Genomic DNA, 13648 nt, shown 5'->3' with positions numbered 1-13648 from the left:
ATTAGAAGTTACTATATTTATATGGTATAATCTGTAGTTATATACATCCAAAAATCGCATACTACTTGAGTAGGTAATACATTTGAAATTGAATATACATCATGACTGTGAGAAAAGTAGAAAAGTTATCATCTCGCAAAGATGCTTTGCGTTCCCTCGCAAAGTTGTTTTGCATTCCCTGGCAAAACTGTTGTTCCACAAACACTTCCAGTTCACTTTATATTTCAAAATATAGGTAATTTTTATGTACAGCCGAACGTAAACCCAGAGTGTGAATGCTTTCATTAATTAACTCCTTTCATTAATGATGTGCATAATGGATACGTCTTGCAGTGGTTCAAAACTTCATACTTTACTATGGAGCTTTCAGCTTGAATGCATTAGGAAAGTGATAACCTATTAAAAAAAATTAAATTCCATAAGCATTTTTCTAAAAATATATGCAATTATATTATATTATATTATATTATAAGCCTATATTATGATATGTATAATAATAGTCTCTATAATAATAGCAAAAATGTAATAAAATAATTGGAATAAATAACATTTGTTTCACATAAATAATGATATGGCCAAGTAATAATAAAAAAAAATTAAAATTGAGAAAAAAAAAGAATTATAAATAAACTAAGTTGATAAACTCAAATTTGAGGGAAAAAAGTTGTTTCGAAAATCAAAGTTAAATTGAGTGTTTAAAATTAATCTAAATCTTGCCATTTACACATCTCTATTTCAATTAGTTCAAAGTTATGCAATAAGCAGATTACAGCTGTAACTTTATTCAAGTGCAGTTCCGTACAGAAATCTGATGGCAATATTTGAACATAGAAGCTTTGAATATAAATATGATGTGACAATACAATGTACAAAAGCATTTCCACTGTCGCGCCTATAGCCAGGGCCAGTTGCGTTTCCACAATCATTTCAAGGCAAAAGTGGGCACACCAGATAGGTATTTTAACAGATAGCATAAATAATACTCTGTACAACTACTGTTTTTACATTACTGTGACGGTTGGGTTGAGGGTAGACGTTAATAAAATACAATAAATGGGAAATTTAATAAATAATATAAATATATTTCATTAACTTCTGGCCGCAACTATATCCGATCGAGCAACAACCGCAGGCCGAGTGCTTTATGCTGTGTTCACACGAAGCACAGTACGTACAGCTAAATCGCGCAATTTGCACATAAATAGACGCGGTAACATTGAGCTTACTCGCTTAAATCCGCTTCATTTTAGACTCGAATTCACTTCACAACAGATGCGGATTCGCATCATGGGCAGGGCTTCTGTCTGCCTGGTGACTCTAGCTTCGTTGTCTAATGTCTAACATGGATTTTATTGAGAGAATAGCTGTTTTATGCTTTAAAAGACTTAAAAAACAGCGTCGATTTGTTTGGAGCCGTGCCTGAGTCAACTATTCATTCTGAGGGTCACCCAGCTCTGTGAGCTTATAAACTCTACCTGGATGATGGAAGCTTTCAGCGGTGCTTCCGACTGAGCCAAGCCTAGTTAGATGAACTGACGTGATTCGCGCGTAATGTGCCGAAGATGTCTTTACGCGTCTTTGCATTGACTTAACATGTAAATCACTCACGCTTGACGCCTCTTCCGCATCTAGTGTGAACACAGCATTAGTGTCCCACCAGTGACAATATACAGCCACATCGTACTGCTACGAGTGTGATATTGCATTTATACAACAGTTCCACAGCATAAGTGTATATAAAAAAGAAAATCAAACACGAAGTCTCAAAATTTTGTAAGAGGAACTACTTTCTTCCATTATCCATTCACATCTGCAGCTGACGTAATTTATAATAATTTCAAAATTGCAAGGTGACTATATAGACCTATATTCACGATTTCACAAATTAGCATGCCAAAAATAAATTTCCTTTTCTTCGCATGGCAAATTAACATGCAACTTGACTGTTGCATAAATAAAGTTTAAATGACAAAATGGGATTTAATTAACAAAGTTAAATAAATATATTTTAAATAAAATGAAAGGACTAAGAACTGAAACCAGCTCAAATGTTACTGAATAAAATGTGTTACAGTAATGTATATATGTACAAATATGTAATGTCTGAAAACGCATTTTGAGAGGTGTTTTTGACAGTTCAGAGCCACAGTACAAGCAAAAAGCTAAATACAGATAGCATGTTTTATTTTTTAAAAAATGTGGCATAAATTCATCCTATTTGGCGTTTTAGATTCTTTTGATCACATCTCTGTGCTGCTTATCAATCTGACAACGTGTCAATATTCATTCTTGCTGTCAATTGTGGGAAAATGATAGATGAAAACTTTAACCTCAGGCATTGTGTGACGTGTCGCGAGTACATGCTAAGCGGAATCAGATTTTGATACAACACCTGAGCATTGAGCACAGATGACCATGACAAACACAGAGCACAATATAAAGGATTCAGCGACTGACACCTCTCCCCCCAGCTGCTGTGAAGGCTTTGTCAGATCATTAGCGTTAAGTGTGTGCGAGCGCGGTGATAGATATCACGTGCGCTTGTGATAATTAATATGAATGTTGATCAAAATGAATACAATCCTACACCAACACCACATGGTGCTCCATTATAACACATAAGCTTTATGATAGTGCTGATTCCTGATATGCGAGTCCCATCTCATACTCAATACACTACAATTACCATGGTATTACAGCACTGCAACATTAAAAAGAGACAGATCGACTTAGAATGCAACTCACCAATTTTATAATGTTTTGATCAGCTGTAGTTTGAAAATATGCCTCTTTTCTGCTATCTTTTCTCCTCTAAGGGCTTATTATGCGGTCTCTGTCGCCATCTTGTGGACAGACAACGCCAACAGTCTACGCTCTGCTCAGTATGACAGGCTGATGGATGCCAGCATGCTGTATCTCAGAAATTATAAATATTTAGAATAGGCACTATCCTTATAATAAACTGCATAAATGCAATCTAAACAACTACATTCTCACCTAAAAAGCCTCAAAAGTACATTATGTTGTCCAACAGCTGGAATATTTGTCAAACTGTAGAGAGTTTATTGATCTGCTGTCACACTATGTGGGTGGAGTAGTAGAGAAGGGTAAGAAGGCTGTACGAGTTTTGATATTGCAGAATATCGCACGGCTATCAGCCAATCAGATTCAAGAACTTGGCAGTACCTGTTCTGTGTGTGTATATATACACATGTATAAGATCTGAAAAAAACAAAAGCAAGTCTAGTGTGAGAAATTACCAATAACAGATTAAATCCTTTAAATACTAAACTGCGTTCAAACTGCAGTAGGACAACAATTGAGTAAAAGAGGTTACTCCTAGACTGCACAGGATATTTCCGAATGATTCGTGGATACATTTATGCAGCTGTCGTAGAGTAAAATTGATTCAACTTTGTTTCGATGTGCTGGCCTTGGCAAACAAATATTACACTATTGGCACAATTCTTTTATTTTCAAAGTAAACCTAAATCAGAGTATAAATATGCATTCATAAATGGCGTAGTGCAGAATGTTTATGGTATAAATGAACATTGTTGTGTTTCTGTAAACAGTCAGAGGCACATGAAGTGCTACTGACCAATCATTCAACAGTGTTTTACTGAGCCTTGAATGTGAAGAAGTCAGCTATGCATGTATATGTACAGATTAAGGGGTGGCTATAATTTACATCACCTTGCTATGTCACTAGTGAATCAAAATCAGAAGGGCATGTTTTTACACATGCTGGATGAGAAAGAACAAAGTTTCTGGGTTGTACACAAAGGTCAGATTTTCATGATTTGTCATTTTTAAGTTTCTCATGCTTGCTTTGTTTCCTTTGAGGATGTGACTCAATGTATTCTATGCATTTTCTTTCATGCTTTTCTGAGATGACTGACAAGTCAAACACCTAGCTAAAAAATTAAACAAATCACCACATGTCCTCTTTAAACTATTGTGCAGGAATTATTACTGGTATCATTATCATCAAGTCACAGTACTGTGTGTAAATAGAAACTGAATTGGGAAAGAGTGTGTTTACTGACCTGTGTAATAGCAGCTTCATTGTCAGCCAGACCCAGCAGAAATATTCTGGCCTTATCAATTTTGATAGGAACTGTACGGCCTCTCCATTCAACCTCACTCATTACAGCTGCCTGCTTGGCTCTTGTCTGAGTAATCAATGACTGACACAAAGAAAATGAGAACAATTATAAGCAGCTATTCATATACTGAGCAACATGATTAGGTTTGGAATAGCATTTTCTTAAATTTATATAGGTCAGCCCAATGTTTGGAAATGTAAATAGTTAAAACACTGGTTGTCTAATTTAATGTCTAATTTAAAACACTGGTGAGATTACAATACCACTGACCTCCAATTTTTCAGCCATCATGCCACCCCCTCCTCCTGCACTCAGTCTCATCTGCATGAGGTCATTTATAGCGTTCTGGTCACCTAGAGAACAAGCATAGATGGTTTATGTGGGCAGCTGTGAGTTGCACTATGTAGTCAAAGTGTGTCTGGGTTTTTCCAGTTTATTTAAACACTTTTAAAAGCAAATTGAGCATTTTTCACATATCCCACACTTCAGCCTTGACCATTTATCAGTTATTGTCAGTTCTTTCCTGAAAATACATTCCCAGATCTAATGGTCTGGCAGGATATTTTACTGTTTGAGCTACAAGAGTGCAGGTTGACTATGCATTAATAAAAATCAAAATCAAGAACATAAGAATATATATATTGATAATATAAAATGGCTTCATGAATCGTGTTTCTCACCAATGTTATATGCACAGTATCGGATGTTAGGTGAAATCTCTTCCACTCTCTGGTGATAAAGCACAGCCTGCTCCTCAGTAAAAGCACTTGCAAGTTTCTCATAGATGGTCCTGCAAAGAATCCACAAATATTGTAAACATATGAAAAAAAATATAAAACGCACCAAATATTTTTACCACTTACAAGATCTCAATCATGAAAAACCTAAACCCCCAAAAAATAATTTAAGAGTTTCTGAAAAAAATTTTTTATTGGATATACGGTGTTAAAATTCTATGCTCAGTTAAATATAACTAAAGGGGGGAGGGGGGCGGGGGCTGTTTGCTTTCACTTTCTCTTATTGACCTTTAATGGTGTTAACTTTTAGATGCGCTATTTAAAAAGCTGTATGCAGCAAAAGCATATTCAACAATACTGACAATGTCAAAGAGCACTAACTTGCAATTGTTAAAGGCCTCCATTGCAGACTTCCACTCCTGTAGTTCAAACTGAACCATTCCTGTCAGATAAGCAGTGTAAGCCTGTAAAAAATAAAACACACTTACAGCAGGATAGACTTTAAAGTTCTTAAAGAGCTTAAACATTGTAGAACCGTTTGTGAAAATACCACATAATACCATAAAATTCCATATTAAAATGTTTTACGATGCATAAGAGCACAAATTCGCAAGAGTCTTTATTTCCAAATTTCAGATTTTTTTTATTAACCACATCCATGGTGTCACAATGAGCAGTTATCTGGCATGCTTTGTTAAAAGTGTACAGTAACAATTAGTAGAATCGGCTGTTGTTTTTGACAGTGTTTTAGGTAACTCCAGCCTGTCAGTATATAGAGCCCACAAGTTTCCAGGTGCAGTTTTTTGTGCCTGGTTAAGTTGTGCATGAGATGGGATTAACCAGATAGGACCAAAAGTTGGCAAAGATGCAGCAATAACATACTCCCAGATCAGTCAGAGATGTACAAATACACAGTGTATGTATGCGTTGTGTATATATACAGGGGTTGGACGATGAAACGAAAACACTGGCCAATTTAAGTGTTGGAGGCTTATGGCTAAATTTGACCAGCCTGGTGGCCAATCTTCATTGATTGTGCTTTCCACCAATAAAAGCAGAGTGTGGAGGTTTAATTAGCAGAGTATTAGCACAGTTTTGCTTAAAATATTGCAATGCACAAAACATGGATTACATTTTAGAGTTCAAAAGAGGACAAATTGTTGGTGTGTCTCACTGGCGCATCTGTGGCCAAGACAGTAAATCTTTGAGATGTATCAAACAGTATCCAGGGTAATGTCAGCATAACACTAGCATACCACAGCATGCCACATCCAACAGGCGTAACTGTGGATGCAAGAGAAAGCTGTCTGGGTGCTAATCCCGATTGTATCCAAAAAACATAAAACCACAGCTGCACAACTCACTGCAGAATTTAATGTGCACCTCTCCTGTTTCCACCAAAACTCCACAGGATTAATAAACTAGCTGGGCTACAATAGTCAAACCTTTGGTTACTTGTGCCATTGCCAAACTTTGTTTTCAATGGTGCCAGCAGCCAAAAAAACTTGGACTGTGGACAATGTTAAACATGTATTGTTCTCTGATGACTCCACCTTCACGGTCTTTCCGACATTAGGGAGAGCTAGGGTGTGGAGAAGCCCAAAAGAAGTGTACCACCCAGACGTCTGCATGCCCCGAGTAAACTATGGGGGTGGATCAGTGATGGTTTGGTACACCCACTACGTGTGCTAGACGGGTACATCACAACCAGGCATACCAAACCATTCAGGAAGACCATGTACACCCATTGGTTCAAACATTGCATCCTGAAGGTGGTGCTGTGTATCAGGATGATAATGCATCAATACACACAGCAAGACTGGTGACAGAGTGGTTTGATAAACATGAAAGTGAAATTTAACATCTTCCATGGCCTGTAAAGTCACCAAATAAAGTCAGAAATCGTTTTCCTCCACCGGCCTCACGTAGTAACCTGGTCACAATTGTGCATAAAAAAATGACTCAAAATCCCTCTGGCCACTGTACAGAACTGTCCAACCAGTGTCTGTGTGTGTACACTTGCTAAAAAAAAAATAATAATTAAATATATATATATATATATATATATATATATATATATATATATATATATATATATATATATATATATATATATATATATATATATATATATATATATATATATATATATAATTTTTTTTTTTAAACCAGATTTGAATTAATAAATTGCAATCAGTTCATCTCTAAAAAAAATTGCATATTAACAAACAAATTACACATACAATCCATTTTTATAACGTACTTACGATATACGATATAAAATACAATATCCAGAAAAACTGTATCTTACAGCATATATACAAACAAAATATACACATATTTTCTGCATTTTCTAAAAATAAATCGCATAATTATTTAAAAAATAAATGCAAGAAAATAAAATAAAAAAATATTCATTAATTTTCCCCAAACTGCAGCACAACAAAATGTGTAATTTTCCACTAACTTTAACTTTTTAGATCAAAATTTTACAGATTATAACTTAACTTTAAGATTATATATGCTTACGAAATATGTTTTTTAATTATTATTTGTATGTAAAGTTCTGTATTACATATACTTATGTTCTGAAAATAATCTTGTTCAAGCAAAGAGTATGCTGACTTATTTTCTATATGCTTTTTCAGTTAGAAAAAAGTTAGAAAGAAACATAAATCCACAATGATTTAAAGTACATTTTAAAACCTGATAGTAATAATCTGTCAAAATGTATGCTGTTGGTTAACTTGGAGCAGAGAGGTGGACTCAAGGGCAGGGAATGATCTGTGTTGATGCTCCAGCAGATCAGAGTGTTTTTCACTGATGCTGCTGCCTTCCCTAATGAGGAGCACATTCTCCGTCAGGTGTTCTTCATGTGTGGATTAACTTGAATGGCTGCATAACTGTAGAAATGTCCAGAGCTTCTCATCGTTATCGACCTAAATTTTATTACAATTCGATAGGATATCATTTATCGGAAGGCTACTTTTAAAATGCATTTCACTATAGATTACAAAATACATTATATAAAAAGTAATCACTAATGCATTTCGTTAGATTACTCACATTCAGTAACTTGATCTAAACACTTTAGAATACATTGAAATACTTAAGCTATACAAGTGCATCTCAATAAATTAAAATTTCATTGAAAAGTTGATTTCAGTAATACAATTCAAAAAGCTAAATTCTTGTATTATATAGATTCATAACACAAAAACTGATTTCAAGGGTTTGTTTCTTTTAAATTTGGATGATTATGACTTACTGCTAATGAAATCCTAAAATTCAGTATCTCAGAAAACTAGAACAGTGCAAGAGCCAGAGCAACCTTCATAGTGCCACAAACTGATCAACTCCATGCCACGTCACAATGCTGGAGTAATTAGGTTGTATTTATTAGCCAAGTATTGAGCACTTAAAATGTTTATACCTTCAGTAGACTAACATTTCAGTGTTAAAACTTTATACACTTCAGTATAAAAACTTTTTATTGTGTATTACTAAAATTAATCAACATTCCAATGACATTTCAATTTATTAAGTCGCATGTAACGCAAATAAATGGAATTCTGTGCGGTTTCATGCTGCATTCCAAGCTTCAAAATGAATTCAAACAAACCAACCAAATCATAAAAACAGGCAAAACAACTGGCACAGTTCTCAAAGGTATACAATAGATTTGTTTAATGAATGGACTGATGATTACTTCAATGATGTATGATACAATGAATGATACAGTGGAGTAGCCTTAGGATAGGCTTGGGTGGTAACACGGTAATATGGTATACTGCCGGATCTAAAAATAGCAACGGTGTCAGTTTCAATACCGTTATACTGTCATAAAAAACAATGCACTTATATGGGAGACAGGTATTAAATATTATTTATTTAATGCCTAAAAAGCGTATGCGTGATTGTCATCACGGGACAGTGTGGAGGAGAGAGAGAGAGAGGTGACGTAAGATGGCGAGTCGCGCACCAAGTTACCTGGTCTAGAAAAAGAACACAACCTCTGCAGTTTAGCAGTATTTTGGGTTTCGACAGAACAAGAAGGGAAACATGGTAAATACGAACTAGAGGTCTGCATTCCCGCTGCTGTACCGCGGGACCCGACGTGGATGCGGTCGGTAACTCTGGTGTAATTTGAACAGGAGCAACAATATCGCTCCTGAGCAAGCATGTGTGCATCCATGTGGATGCTGTGTATGTGTGCATGTGTGTGAATGAGAGAGAGCTTGATGCTGTGTGTCGCTTGTTTGGTGCTGTGACAGTACAGGACAGCCTTAAGTATTAAACAGACTGTACTTTGTGTGTGCGTGTTTTATTCATTTGTGGATCATTTGACAGGTCTGGGGTCAGATTTGAATAACCTAGTGGCTGTCGGACTTTTGTATGTGACACCCAAGTAATTGTTGGAAGATATTGTTTAGAACTACGCACACACTTTTCTAGATCTATCTGTGTTTCAACCGATGAGGTTAAACACCTACAGTATATGTATGACACAGTTAATGACGTTGTGTGAGGGAATAATTGCTGTTGTTTTGAGATTGGAGCAGAGCCGTCTCTATGAGTGTTATAGCTGGCTTCTGCTGATGAAAGTGCAAACTATCTTCAGTAAACTCTTCTTCCTCTGACCAACTGGCCATTTTTGGGTTAAAACAGAATATTTTGCCTACAAGAACCTACCTCTTTTTCAGACATTGAATCTTTTGATGCTGATAAGTTTTTGCAGGTAGGCACATATTACACTGTCCTACATCCTTTTTTCCAGATTTATAACCATTGTATTTCCACGAGAGAAGTCCCATTACATAATAATTTTCCGTGTCGCCAATTTTAGTGTCATGATGATGTGCACTGACCACTTAATTGAGCAGACAGCATGCGTTTTTTTTAAAACAGAAAATCAGTTGCCTTATTGATTAAAATTTCCATGCATACATTTTTAATTAAGAAATAACAATACAATTTAATGTAATCCCTAATAAAGTACTAAAATTATTTTCAGATGTAACTTGTAATTTGACTAACACAATTTAAAATATAATTGTGATGACATAGTTACTTCTTTTTTTGTATTTAAAATACGTAATGCTGTTTTTTGTATTTAAAATACGTAATGCAGTTTTCATTACTCCCCAGACCTGCATATTCATGTATAGCATCCTTAAGCACTGTGTTATTTCTCTTCTCGACCAAGCATATTTTTCCAAGCAAGTTCATTTGTTATAGTTTGACAGAAAAGTACTCAATTGGCCATCTTTTAATCTTTTAGTTTTTTTGTTGTTGAGCATTTTAACTGTATGCATTTTCCCATGTGGTGTGTTTTATTTGATAATATATTTGTAATTTTTATTTGATATTAGGCCTGAATCTGATCTGAATTAAATACCCCCTCCTCTGCTTACATGTACAAGGGCCACATAAGATCTGTTCAATTTAAGAAACAAAAATCTAAATCTAAAATGCAGCCTTAGAAAACGATTAAATATCATTAGGCTGTATCACACACCCCATTTGGTATCAAGATTGCCTTTTGTTATCAGATCAGTGGACAGAGACTAATTACTTAAATATACATTTTGTTGTACTTACTGAAATCACATATGGAAATAATCAAAAAAATAGAACTTTGACTTACCTGAGCCTCAAGTTTGGTCTTGGCATCTACATTAGGACATTCACACAGCTTCTCTAGCTGCTCTCCATGTTTGGCAGCCTTCCGCAAGCGAGCCATCAAATGGAAACGCTTTCTAGGCTCAGTGTTAGCTTCCTGTTTCAGCTGCATGGCGTAACTCCAAGCTCGTTCTGCTTCCATTAACACCAACAACAGATATCTAGTACAGGGAAAGATAGGCAGATACAGAATGTCTAAGACAAAAAGGAATAGAGCATCGTATTATTATTTCATTTAAACTGCTTAAAGTTACCGGTTGTCTGAAAGCATCTCCACGGTGACTTTCTTTCCAGTAAACTTGTGTCTGTTTCCCATTTTAAAGCCCAGAGCCTTTCTTAAACGACGCAGTCGTCTGGAGCAATAACCCCTTTGAGGCCAGAAGAAAGGATTAACGTAATTGTATTTGTGTTATAATACAACTGAAAAGAAATCTCTCCCACAGTCTTACCTATAGCGCTGGTAATCTCCATGCCTGAGTCCATGCTGCTGCTGAGAGTCTTTAATAATTTGCAGAACTATAGTCAATTTTAAGTTAAATAAACCCAGACCTTTAAAACAGCTTACAGCATGTTTGGATATACAATAACTTTTAAAAAACACACACACAAAAAAATAAAAATAAAAAAACCCCATTCAACAAAAACTAGTCTGAGAAGGGCTCAATGCAGTCATTATCTACTAACGTTACTCCATTTATAAAGACCACATTTATAATCTCTATTATATAGAAAGTGCTATTCCAATTTGTAATTGTTTAGATCAACTGACACGTATCCCATAAAAACCCAGTTGCCCCCGTCCTCCTTTTAACTGTTGAAATAATGATGGTCTCCGCCACTAAAAAATAAATGGCACTGCAAGTTAGATTTAGCATCAAGGATACTCTCCAGACCAATACTCTGATCGATGCTGTTCTCTTTATTTTCTTCAGTTGACGGCTTTTTTACTCCATTCTGCTCAGCAGCCATTTTTTAGCAAGTACACGTCCGATGAACTAGCCAGATATGGATAGGTCCTCTGTCTTCTTCTTTGATTTCATGGCGGTTGTCAAACCAGCTTTAGGTGCACATACCGCCACCTACTAGGATGAAGTGTGCAGCAGTGATGTCGGAGGAAAAACTATATATATATATATATATATATATATATATATATATATATATATATAAATGTATTCATTTTCTTTTCAGCTTAGTCCCTTTATTAATCTGGGGTCGCCACAGCAGAATGAACCGCCAATTTATCCAGCATTTGTTTTATGCACCAAATGCCCTTCCAGCTGCAACCCATCACTGGGAAACACCCATAAACTGTCATTCACACACACATAAACTACGGCCAATTACGCTTACCCAATTCACCTAGCACATGTCTTTGGACTTGCGGGGGAAACCAGAGCACCCAGAGGAAACCCCGCACAGAAATGCCAACTGACCCAGCTGAAGCTCGAACCAGCAACCTTCTTGCTGTGAGGCGACAGCGCTGCCCACTGCACCACCGCGTCACTCTGTTTCAAACATGCTATACTTTAAGTGATTTTAATACATAACTTTTTTTTATCTGCTGATGATTGTTGCAGATTTCAACATTTATGTTAAATATATATATATATATATATATATATATATATATATATATATATATATATATATATATATATATATATATATAATACTGTATATTATTATTATTTCTGTTATTCATTTATTTACATTTTTTTTCCAACATTAACAGGATATTCCAATGCAGAGTTTCTCCAAAAACTGGGGAGTCTTTAAGCTCATGGTAAGTTTGACAATTTACATGGACAACCGCATTAATAATTTTAGATCTAAACAACTTCTTTGACTTTCAGTATGCCTTGTACTTCGCTCTTGAGGTTGAGTTTGACTACTCTGAGGTGTGTCTTTTACATTTTGTTACCCAGTATAAAACAATGTAATTGCACTATCTATATTTATTTAAAACAGGCTATTTGACATGCATAAGGATATGGTGGTGTGGGCTCCTGCTTGATGGCTCAGGGTAAATTTGAAGTAAGGTACATGTAGGTAGGTAAATTTTATACATTAAAATTTATTTTATACATTTAAAGTAATGTCAGTTATAGCCCTCAGTCTGCTTTTAAACAAAGAAGGCCCAGAAAAGTATAGCACTTATCTTAGACATCTGTACTCTCAGTTGAATGCAAATATAGCAAGTTAATAAAAAAATAATAATCAAAATAGAAAAGTTGGTTCACTTACTTCATATGTTTAATGTTTTGTCAAATTTTGTCAAAGTATTTCTCTGTTGCAATCAGGAAATCACAATAATTAACCTGAAAAATAAAGGCAAAGCAAACACTACCAGATTACTATGGCATACATACAGCACTACAACGTATAAAATAGAGAGATTGACTTAGTGTCACTTTATGTCAATCACCTGTTTTAAAATTATTTAATCAGCTGTAATTTTTCTCTAGCTGTATCTCTGAAAATATGAACATTTAAAATAAGCACTTTCCTTATAAATAAACTGCATAGTTGCAGTCTAAACAACTACATTCTACAAAACTACTGTTATGGTCTCAGAAGACCAAAAATGCATTTAGGAGTATTAAGTATATGGTAATGCATGTCTTTCCTAATAAATGTGTTTCTGTGGAGTTCAGGTACCATCTGGTCGGTTGCGGAAGAGTATTGCCTTTAGCTTTGGTTTCATTGTAGTTAGTTTGGGAGAAACATGTGGCATGGCAGTTGGTCATCAGCTTCCTCATACGAGCAAAACGTGCTAACAGTTTAGACAAGTTTATCAAGGGCAATACCCTGTAAGTCTTTTTTTTTTTAAATGATTTCATAATTACAACAGATTTTGTTAGTTTGTATAACTGCTTGTTAATGTCAACCGAATTCATTGAGATGACGTTGCTGTTTAATCACACTAGAGAAAAAAATAATAATCATCATTACATATTTTAAAGAAGCAAATCCAAAATTAAAGCATGTTTTACATTATTAAATTAACAAATTAACATCAATATAGGCTCTGGGGCAAATGCAAAGTTGTACAAATACTATAATTAGTATAGTCAAAGGGTACATACTTACATACAAGTGCAGATTTTTTTACTGTTT

General features: G+C 35.1%; 1 protein-coding gene across 1 annotated transcript in view; it reads right to left on the bottom strand.

Annotated features, from left to right (window-relative positions):
- Nucleotides 1-11539, bottom strand: part of srp68 (signal recognition particle 68) — a 39137-nt gene extending 27598 nt beyond the window's left edge. The window contains exons 1-8 of the mRNA XM_056459782.1: nucleotides 11413-11539; nucleotides 10978-11044; nucleotides 10783-10896; nucleotides 10494-10689; nucleotides 5228-5310; nucleotides 4790-4899; nucleotides 4380-4462; nucleotides 4050-4190 (exon numbers count right to left, since the gene is read on the bottom strand). Of these exons, the coding sequence (XP_056315757.1) occupies nucleotides 4050-4190; nucleotides 4380-4462; nucleotides 4790-4899; nucleotides 5228-5310; nucleotides 10494-10689; nucleotides 10783-10896; nucleotides 10978-11044; nucleotides 11413-11497 (879 nt within the window). The 5' untranslated portion in view covers nucleotides 11498-11539. The remainder of the gene's footprint in view (nucleotides 1-4049; nucleotides 4191-4379; nucleotides 4463-4789; nucleotides 4900-5227; nucleotides 5311-10493; nucleotides 10690-10782; nucleotides 10897-10977; nucleotides 11045-11412) is intronic.
- Nucleotides 11540-13648: the final 2109 nt, after the last annotated feature.

The sequence above is a fragment of the Danio aesculapii genome, chromosome 6, assembly GCF_903798145.1.
Source record: "Danio aesculapii chromosome 6, fDanAes4.1, whole genome shotgun sequence".
Classification (NCBI taxonomy): domain Eukaryota; kingdom Metazoa; phylum Chordata; class Actinopteri; order Cypriniformes; family Danionidae; genus Danio; species Danio aesculapii.
Note: the sequence above shows the minus strand (reverse complement) of the source record. Positions and strands in the feature narration are given on the sequence as shown.